Genomic DNA, 15090 nt, shown 5'->3' with positions numbered 1-15090 from the left:
TTGGGAGAGGAGATCAGGGTTCAGAGGAAGTGATAAAGGACATGAGGATGAGCGGAGCAAGAGAAGCTTCGGGCAAAGACAGAGGGGAGAAGATCTGGGCAGTCACATCATGTTTAAGTTCCACCTTCATGTCGATGGAGGGACGATCTGATGGGCGGATAATGAACTCCCTCCCGTCCCGCTTTCACATTTCGCTCATGAAGCAGCACAGAAACTTTGTTAGCTCCTTTCATTTTGATTCTCTGGCGTTACAAGATCTGGATGAGCAGACTGTGATTAATATGAGCCCTGGTTCCCGACGATAAACCCCAATAAAGACCACGTCTCTCAGCCTCCGCTCTGAAACAGGGATCTTGGCTCGTATATGCAGTCGTATTGGGACCGAGGGAGGAAATTCCAGCTAAAAGTGGACTTCTGTGCCCACATGTCTGCTAACGTTGATGCTTATTTCATGAATATTCAGGTGAAAATCAAACCTTGTGTGATGGAAGCCTGCAGGTTCTACTGAAGCGATCCTAAATGTGAGGAGCAGGATTTTCCTGCTAATTTAATCAAGAGGGGTTTCTCCCCCATCCTGAGCAGAGAGAGACAAACAGATAACAGAAATTCTAATAGGTTTGGGTCTGACACCAAAGCTAATATGGTTATTTTAGTGTTTATAGCTGTAATCTCCTCTTTTTACGTACTGATGAGTTCAGAAACACCGCAGTCATCGCATATATGCGCCACATGTGAGGGCTCGGGTTCAGGTTCTGGGGGAGTTTCTCCCCAAAATGAAAAATAAAACGCAGCCAACAATACAATTTTGTAGCTGCTCTAAAAAAAAAATAAAATAAAAAAATCGATAGTCCATCTAGTGTGGCTATCAACACACGGAGGAGAGGCTCCCATCACAACAGGCCGTTCTTTGTGTTCTCTATTGTGTCGACGCCACAGGAGAAGACGAAAGAGGAAGAAGAAAGGAGGCCGCCACGCATTTATTCGTTTTTTCCACCCGGACATGAAAGGTTTGGAATTGCTCACGGCACATCTGGCTGATGTGGCTCCCGACACAAAGAGCCGACAGAGGCTAGCTATGCTAGCTATGCTAGCTATTACAGCTCCCTCTCCACCAATCAAACACGCTGCCTTTCTGGATTTCTCTGCTGTTCTTAACATTCTCCCACTCCTCTGTTTTATCCTCACACACACACACACACACACACACACACACACACGCACACACACACACACAGGCCTCCCACCACCTTCCTGTTGAGGTTCTGATTGCAGCAGAGATCAGGCTGAACCAGCACAACAGGGAGAGAGAGCTCAGTGGGTTCTGCTGGGATGGAACATGTGGGTGGGTGCAGTCAGAACAACCACCAGCAATAACACCACTACTACAAACATCCCACAGAAACAGAGAGAGATGCAGCGCGGTTTCAAATGAAAAGGCAGATCAAGGACATCCAGGAAGAGCCTCTCAGCACCCGGTTTTTAGTTTAACTCTCAGTCCTTCGATTTTAAAGTCGCGGGATGATTTCACCAAAAAAAGAAAAACAATTACCAACTGTGTCATCCTTCACACAACAATGAAGGAGGGCAAACGACTGCCAAACTCCTCTATTAAAGGACGCTGACTCATTTCTCTGCACCTCCGCAACAGCAACTTGTGGCACAAAGTGCAGCAGCCGAAGCTGCTCTCTCCCGGCAGCAGCGTCCGTGCACGAGCGTGCACGAGCGTGCACGAGCGCTCTGCTCTACGGTGAATCCGATTGGCAGAGAACCTTCATCCTCCTTGTCGTGTTCCTCACCAGAACCCCGGCAGCAGAGCGCTGGTGTTATTGTCTTGATTTGGAACACCGGGGAACACGTTCTGCACCAGTCCTTAGTAACACTTGAGAAAACATCTCGAGGGAACAAATCCGTTGAAGTGGAGCCGACTGAGAGCTCCTCACCTTCCCCGCGCCCCCCTCCACGTCTTTTCTTTCTCGTTTGTCTCAGTTCTGTCGTCTGATTCCTCACATTCGCGGCTCTCTCGGTGCTTCCTTCAGTTCTGCTGCGCTCTTTTCTTCCTCTCGTCTTTCCTCTTTCGTCCTGCCTGCCTCCTTTGTCCCCGCGTCTCCTTGTTTGCCTCTTTCTCCCTCCTTCTCCATTGACTGCCCACACATTCATCTTTTTATGCCTGCCTGCTCTCTAATAGCTGCAGCAGGTTCCCTCCCAGGTGCTGAGAGAGAACAGCCTGGCCCGAGACTTTAAAAAGCCCTGGAATCAGCAGCCTCGCTCTTACAAATGCTCTCCAGCAGCCACTGTTGTCATTACGATGTTGGCTGCAGCACTGCTCGTTAAAGTTATAGCTCGATTAGACCATTTTATGGTCCTTCTCCAAGTTTACCTGCTCATGAGGGAATTTATTTATGGTCAAAGTAATGACTGACTCCACTAGATGGCGATAACCCTTCCAGCCAAGTAGCCTTTGACCTTTCGTGGTGGACACAGAGCAAACATCCTTAAACGGGTTAGCCAACAACATCTGATGCATGAAACACAGACAAAGCCAAAATTCCCACTGTAGAACATAAAGCTGCTTTTTTGGAATCCCGGTTGTGTTACAGAGACCCAAGTGTGTTTGGAAAATACAGCAATGAGCATGTTAGCATTGTTCTTCACACGGCGTGGGGCTCCAGCCACCAGGCTGAGCAGCTGAAGGGGCGGGTCCAGAAGGCTGCACTGTCATTAGCCTGTGAGCGGACCACCGCGTCGGCTTTGCCTTTCAATCCATCGGCACGACTTTCAGGCGTCGTGGGCCTCTTATTCCGGAATAATGCTTTGCATCCCGCAGGGCAGGAATGGTTTGTGCAGGTTGACTCGGCTCATGTGCTGCTTCACTTAACTCTGATGCTGCCGTCAACCTTGAGTCTTTGACTTTGTGGAGTGAATTAAGGGAACAGTTTTAATGGCCGACAGCACTTAAACCTCACCAGGGCCCGAAGCTTTTGGAAGAATATGCAGGTTCTGACATCGACTCCTGACCACACATGAGCGTTTCTTGATGAATGGTGGACACATTCCCCTCTTCTAATCAGGATTAGCCTTTTCTTCTTTGGTCTGGGTGCTTATGGGGGCGCAGCAGCACCGGTAGATGGTGTTCTACAGAGAATGTTTAAATGAGTGGGTGGTGAAGTGAGAGCTGATGCTGCCTCAGCCTCAATGAGAAACGATCCTCCACCTCAGGAACACGGTGTGTTTTATCAACTCAGTTTCTGTAATTAGCCAGACATCCGGGTCCCTGGAGACGATGACTTAGTGAGACAGTAAAAATATGCTGTTTAATCCAACAGAAAGTGTGAAAACATCATGGAGATGGAACCTGCATCAAGCCCAGACCTTTGCAGGGTATTCTGAGAACCAGTGGGCCTGAAATGTGCAGGTTTTTCCCGCTGAGTCACGCCGTGATTCACCAGTTTCCTGTTAGCGTCTTTCCAAGGCAAAAGCATGAAAAACCGTCTTTTCCTCTGGATGTTGCAGCAACTCGACCCTTATTCAGAGTGAAATGAGCCTTCGACGAGGGTGCAGGATGGAGATTTGAGCTTGTTTTCCGATCAATATCAAATCTACAGCCCACTACAAGCTTCGTGTCGACATGTGTGTGACGGAGAATCGCGCGTGTAGAGAGTTTAGCTGCGCGTGCTCCGAGCGTGCGCTGCACGCGTGCATGCCAACATGGCAGACGGCGTTTCACACAAAGAGCTGACAAGTACAACAACTAATGAAAAGCTTTCTCCCCTCTGCAGCTTCACACGGAGGACATGCAGACAAAAGCTGACACACGGGTGGCAGGACGTGCACGTCGCCTCTGTTGTTAAAGAAGACTGCCACTTCCTGTCGTTTTGGGCTCAACCGATCCAGACTCACACGGAAGGTTTCGGATAAATGTAGGAAATCATTGCAGTTCCTGGGGGCTAAAGCAGGCTCAGCATGACTTTAGTGGGACACTTGTCTGTTTCCTGATACGCAGCCTCACGTCTCTCCTGCATCTTAGCGCCGCCGGTGCGGCTTTGTTGGAAAATGACAAAAACATTAAGCAAAATGACATTTTCCTTAATTAAAATGGGTCTGGAAGCTGCACTCTCTTGACACCTGCAGCGAGGGTTATGCAAAGTCTGTTCTTCTGTGCTCAGTGGCAGTCAGACTGCAGCTCAGACACAGTCCCACTGAAAGCTTGTCATTTGAAATGCCTGATGCAACAGACAGGCAACCGCGCGTCTCCGAGTTAACGCTCACTCTGCACCCACTTTCTGCAGGATATCTGCATTATGCATGGAGAAAAATACACTTGGAAGCAATCCTCATTATATAACAGTGGTAGTTGTATTCACAGCCACACGCAGGACTAATGGGAAAGAAATAACGTTGACTTCTGATGCAGCGAACACTCGTCCGCACAAGGTCTCCACACAGAAGCCAACACGGGAGCGGAGGCTCCGATTCCATCAGGTTGGAATAAACGACTTCATTAGAGGATCCTGGGCAGCACTGACGGAGACGTCACGCTGCTGGCAACCACGTCCAAAATGCCAATAGAATCATGTCAGCAAAGGTGCGTCTCCTCCGCGCGTGCATGGCAACAGGAGGTAGCCCAGAACTCCGAGGCAACGCTGGAATCATGCGCCCTGGTGGGTGACAGCGCTCATCTCTTCCCTCGTCACGTTCATTTATTTGACCTGAAATCCAGCATCTCTTTTTCAGTAAAAAAAGGAAGGAGGGAATCTTCTAAGCCAACGGTTAAACCCTACATCAACCGTACGGTATTAAGCCGTAGCAGCATCCCACTGGTGAACATGTTACATTTCCCAAAGCATTCCAAACAAACAAACACGGCTGTTCATTTAAAGGATTACAGGAATAAATAATGAATAAATACGGAACAATCCATTATTGTTCTTTTGAAAACTCCAAAGCCTTCAGGCGTTGGAGGAAAGCGTCTGAGGGCGCCATGGCAACAATGTCCTTGAATGAGTTTTTAAATGCACATTTTGTGTCGGGAGATTCCAGAAATGCCTCAAGTGACCCGAGCCCACAGAGAAAGTGAAAGCATCCTCACCTGAATGAGCGACATGTTACTGAGGTTCAGTCGGAACAGGAAATTCCTGCATTTGAAAGAGGAGAAAGAAAAAGGAGGTGAGTGTTTGCGCGACGTGACACGCAAACGAAGTGTCGGGTAGGTGAGGGGCCATTTCTGCTGCTGTCAACTTACAGCAAAGCCGATTAGAAGCGACGCTGTAAGTGTCCCTCAGCTTTAAACCCTTGTTTTTATGGATGATTGTGTGTCCGTGTTCTTGTAACAGGGTCAAACCAGGCTACAGTCACACACACACACACACACACACACACTCTCTCTCTCTCTCTCTCTCTCTCTCTCTCACTCTCTACAGCGAAGTGATGCTAATTCACCACTCCAGGAAAAGCTGGATCAGCACAGCTCTTAGAAACATCATTATCATTAGAAGCACAGTGCGTCAGAGAGGCCTTTCTTCTCTGACTTGAAGGGACTCTCTTACCTGGCGCCCACAATAAGCTCATTCCTGGTCAGATCAAGGGTGAGCTGGGAGAAGTCTCTCACGCCCATGTGAGAAAAGCTGGAGATCCACGGACTGAGCGCTGAAAGACAAAGCACAAGAGTTGGGAGTTATAAATGCTTCCATAGAGCCTTTAGACGGGGTGGGTCGGTCACCAAATGGGAAATATCTGCTTTCCTTTCCTCACTTTCTCAGATCTTTCTCATGTCACATGATTATATCTTACAAAGAAAAGAGCTCACAGCTGATTGGAATCGAAACACAACGATTAATACAGAAGTAAATCATCCGCAGAGGCTGAAGTCGCTCGACCTGTCAATACTCCTGCAAAACAGCGCAACCATGTGTGAAAGTCTCCCTCCGGCCATTGATCAAACCAAAGACTTTCCCGGCTGGAGGTGAGCGACAGATCAATCCACAGATAAAACCAGTGATGGATTCGCTTGTGTCGACCATCACGGACAAAGTCACGCAGACAAACCAAAGTTAAACTGTTGTAAAAGTTTCAAAATAGCAGTGAAGTTGCGAATCCATCCACACCCAAAGGTTATGGGATGCAGGTCGGAACAGTTGGGTGCAGAGCAGAGAGAGCAAGGGGGGGGGGCGAAGATGTCCAGGCAGCATCAGCCAGTTTCACACGGAGCTTTGATGATGTCTGAAACTGGCTTCTACAAACCCAAATTTCAAAGCACGGAGGGGCCGTTAAATGTCACAGGGAGAAGCACAGACCTCAGGAGAGGAGCGGTTTTATTTCAAGCCTTCAGCGAGCCAAAGTGTTCACCTTCACCTCTGAGTGGATCTCACCGCATGGGAGGTTTGAGGAACACAAAGGAGCTTATTCTGCTTCTCATTCTGAACGCAGCGCCGCAGCACCGGCTGCAGAAACACACCAACAGGCTCGCTGTGTTCACTTCACGTCTGAAAACTTTGGTGTGTATTTCAGAGCCGGAGCAGCTAAAACACCTCCCTCGATCGATCCCGTCACACTTCCCATAATTCTGATCATTAAAGCGGCGCTCAGACGCCCTTAAATCTTCTTTTCCTTTAAACGTTAACAGCCTGGATGAGCTGGAGGCTCCAGACTGGGTTGTTGGGCCCATATGGCCCTTGTCAACATCACTGAGGATTCAAAGACTGGAGGCTGCAGCTACACAACAGCACGGAGCGCCTGACAAGAGCAGCGACGCAGCTTCAGATCATCAACACGCCCCACGAGAGCCAACCTGCTGCAGCCGCCGTCTCGGATGCTGATTAGAAACAGACGCTTTAATAACGCGACTTGCTCGTGTTCCGGCGACAGGCCGCACAGACACATGAGGACGGAAGGACTTCAGACTGTGTCGCAGACCAAAAACCCGCACACCCCCCGTCATCATTCGTCCACCCGAAGCCTTCAAAAACCTGCCCGGGCTTTAAAACCCAGGAAGAAACCTCAGCGGGGGTGATGCTTCTCTATAAATCTGCATAAACTATGAGCCTTGATAAGTTTTCCAATATCAGAAGAGATTATTAAAAACAACTGTTGCATTTATCCTCAGAGAACATATACATGCAGTGTGTAATATATATATATGAAGGCGCCCCCATTACAGGAAGCAGGAAGTCATAACCGCCACATGCCCGAAGCAAGAAAATGAAGTGTAATTACAACAACAAAGAGCCAATTTCTCTGAGATGGTAACAGGAGAAACATGATGACTGTGGTGTTCGGCGGAGCGGGGACGTGACGCAACCTTTAAACGAATGAGAGAGGATTTCTGCACACGTGGGATTAAATCAGGGGTGACCTCAGCGCCCAGAATAAATCACCGCGGGATGTTCCTGCGTAATTCTTTTACACTCTCCATAAATGTTTGGATTACACACACACATAAATTGTTTTCCCTTCTGGGAGTCAAGGTGATGGTTATCAGTGAGGCGGAGGATGGCTGTGGAAGGCATACGAGGCGGGTGCGGGGGGGTGAGCGGGACCATCTGTACTCCAGGGTCTGATGAATGGCATCTTTAGCCCCGTAATCTTAAGTAAACACAGCTGAAGTTCTTTTAAACAGTCACACGTAAAGGCGCCCGCGTGCATGAGTGGCGTTCCTGTAACGGTGACTGGGTGGTACTGAAATAAAGCAGATTTAAAGCCTGCTGAGAGCTTCTCAAACAAGAACGTTTGATACGCTGAAGATAAACCTGCCCAGAAAATATGGCTTCAATATCAAAGTTTTACAGCGAGGCCCAGTATTAGAAGGTACCAGCTCTGTCCCAGTCTGACCAGTCCACTCTGCTGCTGATGGCAGGGTTTTGCCCTGTGGGTTTCGGTGCTTGGTTCTCCAGCTTTCCTGAGGTTTATTGTTGACGCCACTCTGTCCTGCACCATCACTCACGGCTCCCCTCCATCATTGACTGGTGCTTCGATTGAAAGATCAGCCGCTCTCATCTATCAAACTCAACCACCAGACTGGTTTGTGCCCATTTCTAAATCCATGGCTGCCTGCTGCTGAGTCCTCCCTCCACATATCCATCACTGCCCAAGCTGTCCTTCAGCTCCTTCGGCTCCTTCGGCTCCATCAGCCTCAGCCGTCTCTCAATCTCCGAGGCATCGTCTGCCAAAACACCGCCGCCGGTGTCTGGAACTGCTGGGATTTACTGTCTGTTTCTGCGGCTGGAACGATTACTCAGATTTCACCCATCCAAAAAAAAAAAAAAAAAAATCTCCCAGTGATCAGACTTTACATATTTAAGTCAGTCCAGGCCTCGGCCTGACAGCTTGTATTTCAGTTTATTTCTAATTGTTAAAAAAAAGTGGAAGAAAAAAGATCTGCAGCGATGGAACAGAGGTGAATCAGCATGCGGCCTAAACAAATAAACATCTGTAAACACCGGGGATTGATGCTGATTAGATAAGACAGCATCCAGAATCTCAACAAGAACAAATGTTAATAGGTCTATAAAGCGACGGCTCAGCCAGACACTCTCGTTACTTCTCCCCCATTAAGACTTGATCTGCGCGCGGCGTTGAATAATCCCCGGAGGCTCGTCCTGACATTCATCTCCAAGTCAAACCTGGTAAACAGCAAGAGAGAAAAGACAAAGGCCCGCTCATAAAGAGCAACTCCAGACTGATCTGAGGCCAGCAAATGAATCAAATCCACATGTCCTTTAACTGTGATTCGCCCTCGATACCGAGAACCTTCCATGTTTATTCAATCAAATTAGAGTTGTTACAATAGTGCAGCACAAATCACCTGAGAGCCGACGCGCAACGCGATAAATAGAGACGGAATACTTCCCCGGTCACATATCTCTTCAAAAGCTGCTCATAAAGCACAACATTCCTTTCCAAAAGCGTGCGAGAGTGCCTGTTTACGCTCTCGGGAAGCTTTTCTCTCCCGTGACAGAGTGAGAGGTCTTTCCCTGACATTTATCCTCCCGCTTACAAGTGGTTTTATGTTCTGTGCGCGCTCGGTCCTCTCATAACTGTCTGACCGACCGGTGTGGCACAGACGGGCCAATAAAGCAGGGATGAATATGAGCGATCCCCCCGACTCCCCCCCCCCCCCCCCCAGCCGCCCCCATCATCCACTCACAGTTGACTCCCAGGCACCAAGCTGGACTTGATGAACGATTATTGCGTTCTCCTTTTTTCTTCGCCTCTTCACAATCAGCAGGCAGATGGATTAATGCGTTACCCCCCCACCCCCCCACCCCCCCCGCCGCCGGGGGACCGAGGAGACGGGTGAGGCTGGTGGCTGACACATCCGTCTCACACAGGCATAAATCAGAACCTTTCCACCTCCTTCCGCCGACCCGTTTTTAAACATTCGGCTCTTCCCACGTCTGAGTGCAGCGAAGTGGCAGCTGAAGTGATTTGAGTAGTTATTAGAGTGCGTCTGGACAAAGGAAACGCAAATGACGCCCTCCATATGTGTGATTTTGCTGTCTGGATGTGGATATTTGAGACGAATCCCAGTCTACCTTCATCTAATCCGTCCACATTTGAAATTAATCTGCAACCAAATCCATCGTTCATCCATCTAACCTGGAACGATGACGCCTTTAAACTCCTGACACAGAACCACCTCATCTTGAGACCAGATGTGCACGGGCAGCTTCGCCCTAAGAGGGTGAAATGTGGCAGCGCAGATGTTCTACACATGTGGTATGCTAGAAATAGCCAAACACGTCCAGCGTTTTGAAGTGGCTGCAGAGTTATCAGCCTGGTTCCAACACGTCCAACAAATGGGCCCGTGTGTCACAGAACCAGGACAATGACCTGGCATCTCAATCAGCGGATCTAGCGCAGGCAACCCAGCAACCTCCCGAAGCTGCTCTCCAGACCCCCGAATCCTAATCAGTCAAGTATTGCTGGAATGTGACGGAGGCCACGGCCCCCCTCTCTGATTCTGAGGGGCCCCCGTCCATGACAGAATGGTTTCTGCGGCAACCGATGGACCACTCCAATAAAGGGAAGGTGGCGAAATAATCTGGGGTGTCTGAGCAATCATAAAGCTTGTTTTTGTCTCGTGTTTGGCTTCTCGGTCGGGCCGCAAAAGTCCCTCCTGCACTAGATCACTTTTAGCATGACAATTAGCCACCTACTTGATTTCCCCCTCCGGTGCTTCGATTGTCTAATGAGCTATGAATAGCACATATCTCACCAGTTAACTGTCCCTCTTCTATTGGGGGTGGGGGGGGGGGGGGGTGGCAGAAAGATGAAATGCAGCGCCTGGCTAACAGGAAGACTCGCTGAAAAGAAGCATGATGGAAACTGAAACAGTTATCTGCAGGCTAAAGTGGTGGGTGCTATTGTTAGCAGGAGAGGTCACGCTAACACTGGCTGCTGGCGGGAAAACGATTCTGGGAAAGAGGAAGCACCTCCAGGGTTAATTTGCTCATCTACCTGTGCGTTCTGCATACATTTAGCTCCCCCAGCGGTGCAGAATGTGGAAAAGATAATTGTGGTCAAACAGTCCAGGAAAATATACATTTAGATCGAATCAGAACACAGAATCAGAAATGCTACATTTCCTGAAGCCTCACCAGCTCTTTCACACTTCAACCTTATCTGACCAGGATCCCCTGAAATATGTTTTGTTTGGTCTCCTTGATATCACTCTTTAAGGTCCCCTGCACTCCAGTCTCCAGCACGTCTCGCCAGTTGTGTTTCTGGCTATCTACAATATCCTCTTATACCTGCAGACAAGTCACCGTGACTGACCTGCAGAGGGTGAAGAAGGCTGCTGTGCCTCAGTGGAGCACAACTCCACTTCCATTCCTCCATCCCTTCATCACTCAGCTGCATCTTTCCCCACTTCAAATCTTGCCACCTGCAGAGAGCGTTTGGAGGGTCCGGGATGGAGCCTCAACAGGAGAACCGAGGCTAGGTGGGAGGCTAACAGGCATAAATATCAGAGATATGGAGGAAATAAAGGGGAAATTCTGGTGGGTGGGACGTAATGACACAGGTAAATGTCAATGGCCTTTACAATCCTTTAGAAGTACACGTTGAACGATTTGAGTTCAATTTTTACATGAAGTCGAACTTAAAAACATCAATTTCATACCTTCTTGGGGTCTGTGGGCCAATGAAGAGTAAACAATTTTGTACTGTGTTTAATTTGCTTTTAAATTGCTTCCTGTTAGGGCTCCACATGAGAGTAGAAGAAGACCAAGTCTCAAACGCCTCTCTACTGCCCCTGTGGCCACCAGCAGACATTACAACTACTGTCCAGTTAAAGTCACCGCATTTAGCTAAAATTGGTCCAAAAAAAATGCCACCAATCATCCCATCATAATTCATATAATCACCCTGGTCTATCATCCTTTTTGTGATAATGTTTTTTTTTTTTTAAAATATATATATATTTAAAAGCTATTTCTGGTGTTGAAAAACATCTCCATGATGACACACGTGTCAAGGGACATGAGACAGAAAATCAAACAGAGCAATTTCCCTGCTGCCTGTCTCCTTTTCAGTTTAAGTGGCAGCAAAACCATTTAATGTTTTCTATTCTGTGAACCTCCCAGCCATCTCCGCGGCCTGCATCAGACATCCTGATGTACCGCCGACGAGGGGGCGGCCGACCCCCAGCAGCATTCGAACCTATTCTGCAGCCTGATTGATGGCTGCAAACACAGCGCAGCAGAATTAAGACACAAACTGTAATCATGGGGGAAAAAACAGAGACAGGTGGGAAATGGAAGCAGAAAGCAGATAGAAAGGCGTAAAGATGTGCAGTCGTTTCTTTTTCCTTTGAGCGAACGTTTATCCATTCCAGAGACATCACTCTCATTGAGCTCAAGAGGCCTTTAAATGGTGAAACAATGGCTAAAAGACAGCACCATTACCCTAAACAAGAAAAAAGATAGAAGCACAAAGTAGGCAATACATTTTTTTGACTAGAAGGCAATACGGGAGCTAATATAGCACGAGTGGCAAAAAGGAGAGCGAATGAGAGGATGGCTGGTGCACGGAGAAAAGAAGAGAGCGGAAAACAACGACAAAAGGTGCTTCTACCCTCCATTATGGGAGTACAGCTGACGACCCGAGCCATCTAATCTGTCAGAAAGCTCCTCCCCGCCAGTAGAATCTGAGCCAAAGGTCCTATTATCAGCGTTTCCTCACACGCACTCCCGTATGGAACGTCATGATGGATTTGGAGGTGAAAAGTTTATCCGTTTCTCCCCCATGTTGTCCTTCTCCCCACACACAAAGCCAGTCAAACATGATGCACCACTGGCTCCAGGAATTCCAAAGCAGGCTCTCTATCTCACCTCAGAGCATTCCACTCTCCGCCTGCTTTAGCGCTCTTATCGTAGCCGCCGTCTTAGGCTACGAGTCAGTATCATCCATCTCAATCACGAGTGGGGGCTTGTCCAGCGTGTCAGTGGGACGGGACACACAAATACCAAATACAAGCCTGTTGTTTTTGAGAATACCTTTGGAGAACATCTGGTTTGTTCTGTCTTCGGTCACAGTTTCACATTTGAGATGGACTCAGAAGGTGCTGATGTCATCGTTGAAGGGCTAATCCGCACCATCGCTCAAAAACAACGTTACGCAACATGGGTAGGAACATGCTAGCCTGCTATGTTGGGCTGTGCAGTGATTTTAAACGGAGTTCAGATGGATTCACACTCTTTTGCACCCCTGAAAAGAACCCTCGGTTCTGCTGCCTGGTCTCCTTTAGCTGACTGAGGCGGCGCTTCAACAAGGTGCGATAAAACACTCATCAATCACAGAAGCTAATCTCAGGTTCTCGCTGACACTTTGACTGTGCAGGACCTTTCTATGTGGCTGCTTCCAAATAATGGTCTGCTCTGGCTGCTCTGACAGCCTGGCGCGCCTCGGCTCCCTGCCGCGAGAGCCGCTCTCAACGAGGCGGTGGAGCACTGTGGAGCTCGGACAAAGCCCGAGGGTGGGAGACGGACGGAATCTCGGCACACAGGTGACATTCAGCTCGGCATCCTGGGCAGCAATGCGATGGTTTCACAACTATGGAACTTCTGCTCCAACTAAGGTCCAGGGACAAAGAACTAGATGCTCACCAGGAGCAGCAAAATGTGGGGAAGAAGAAACAGACTCATTCTAATCTGAAGAAAAGCTCCGGAAAAGCTTCAGTCCTCCAATCCCTTGGCAGCAGGAACAAGCAGATTTCAAACCAAACAGCAGTAGTTTTCCTCTAATTGTGTCATATGGAGCAGCCTCTGCCAGAGGAAGACCTTAATTCTTGGCTCAGAGCACAGCTGAACGTGCAAGATTCAAAGCGCCTTTACATCAAACTCTAATTTAAACATCAGACGCACTGTTGGGCTTTAATACCCACAGGCTGCCCTCATTGGACAACTGCACACAGAAAAGGTAAGAAACATGATCACAATACAGATCATGTATCTCTTCTACTTTAAATGAACTCCAATCCTTCCTGGCTTCCACAACACACTGTGATCCAGAACAAACCCCTTATCTAACACCCTGGATTCTTTAATCTGTGTTTACGACGGAGCCGTCGCCGTTAAGCTGCGTTCTTGTAAATCATCCTGTAAAGAGTTCGGTTGAACGTCAGGTAGTCGGGGAACACCTGAGTTCTGACACGGTTCTGCAGATGGGGGCGGGAACGACAGGCGGCGGCAGCAGCACCAGGATGAAAGTTAACATCTCTTCTAAGAGCTGAATCCAAAGTTTGACAAGAACCGATCCTGACTCCAGAATAAAGCCCCCACTGTCGTCTTCAATCACACTCTGTTTGACGAAAGAGCTGTTTTAGACATCGGCTTTGTGTTTGCTCCGCTGGGGAAACCTCATTACGTCTAACAGAAGCCACACACGCGACCAAAGAGCTGGAATTAACGAGAGCTGCTGGTAAAACTGTTGCTTTCGTATCTCTCTTCGTATATCGCGGCCAACGCATCCGCCACGGTCAAACAAACCCAGCAAATCTGACCTTGGATGGACACCTTTGGGTGCTCTTTCCTCGTGCACTCGGGACGGGTCAGCGGGTCGAACGGCGAAACGTCGGGAGGCGCCAGGTTCTGTGCAAAGCCGCACGGGAGGAAGAGGAGGAAGAGCAGGAGGAGGGGGAGACGCCCGGCCATGGAGGTGAGGGTGGGGTCCTGCGAGGACGGCGTCATGGTGGTGACCTCTCCTCTAACTGCCAAGGCGGGCCTCTGGGACACAGCTGGGAAAGAGAGGAGACATCAGGTTTTCCACGCGTCTTCAAAGGAAAACTGCAATATTCCACCCCTCAAACTTCAATTTTAACTTTCACCACCTGGAGGCTTTTTTCCCTCTCAATCCAGTGAGAAAGAGGATTAACAAAAGTAAGGTGAAGGGAGGAAATTGCTTCAGTAAGTGCGTGAATGTGAATAAAAGCAGGACAGTGAGGTAAATACAGTGGAAGGAGGCTGGAGAGGGAGTGGTGAAGGTGTGAAGCAGGTGCTAAACGCTGCAGACATTTCAGAGCTGAGCAATCTCCAAGCAAAAGCTGACCCCTGACTTCAAGATAATTACTTAACATGTGCAATTAAACCCAGACTCTTCATTCACTGGCTGATTAAAAGAGGAATATTCCACGTTTCGACGCGTGAGGCGGAGTCTTCCTGGTGAAAACATCCGTTTGAATCCTGCTGGCTCACGTTGTCCTCACGTTCTCCACGTTCCCCCACATCACCGATCCTGCCTCCGCCCTCCGGGTGCTGCCACCACTCGGGCAGATCCAGCCGACAGGCAGCGGCACGCACGCATAATTGTTGCTCCATAAAACACACCGGCGGCCGCTCTGCCAGAGTAAATGTAATCTCCTCCCGTCATAACACACCAGTCGACGGAGCTCGGCTGAAACCGGCAGTTCATCATCTCCCGCCTCGCCCTCTTAACAATGTCAGCTTAGTGAGGTGTAATACCGTTTAAGTAGATTAAAGAAACCGAGAGCGTCAACTTTCTGCAGCACTTTGCCCGCATTACATCACCCTGCGCTGTTTTCCCTCACTAATGTTTCCATCAATAAGGAATTATTAGCTTGGTTGAGTTGCCAATCAG

The 15090-nt window shown here is 48.8% G+C and overlaps 1 protein-coding gene across 4 annotated transcripts in view; it reads right to left on the bottom strand.

Moving 5' to 3' along the window:
* The window catches only part of sema5ba (sema domain, seven thrombospondin repeats (type 1 and type 1-like), transmembrane domain (TM) and short cytoplasmic domain, (semaphorin) 5Ba), an 88900-nt gene that overhangs the window by 40138 nt on the left and 33672 nt on the right, over positions 1-15090 (bottom strand). For 3 of the 4 annotated variants that reach the window (XM_029836135.1, XM_029836223.1, XM_029836090.1), the window contains exons 3-5: positions 13997-14230; positions 5544-5643; positions 5087-5132 (exon numbers count right to left, since the gene is read on the bottom strand). In XM_029836135.1, coding sequence (XP_029691995.1) covers positions 5087-5132; positions 5544-5643; positions 13997-14183 — 333 coding nt within the window. In that variant the 5' untranslated portion in view covers positions 14184-14230. Of the gene's footprint in view, positions 1-5086; positions 5133-5543; positions 5644-10770; positions 10923-13996; positions 14231-15090 lie in introns of those variants that run through there. The other variant, XM_029836175.1, reaches the window with a different exon arrangement.

Source organism: Takifugu rubripes, chromosome 1, assembly GCF_901000725.2.
Source record: "Takifugu rubripes chromosome 1, fTakRub1.2, whole genome shotgun sequence".
NCBI classification, from domain to species: domain Eukaryota; kingdom Metazoa; phylum Chordata; class Actinopteri; order Tetraodontiformes; family Tetraodontidae; genus Takifugu; species Takifugu rubripes.
The sequence above is the reverse complement of the archived record's forward strand: the minus strand, read 5'-3'. Positions and strand labels throughout refer to the sequence as shown.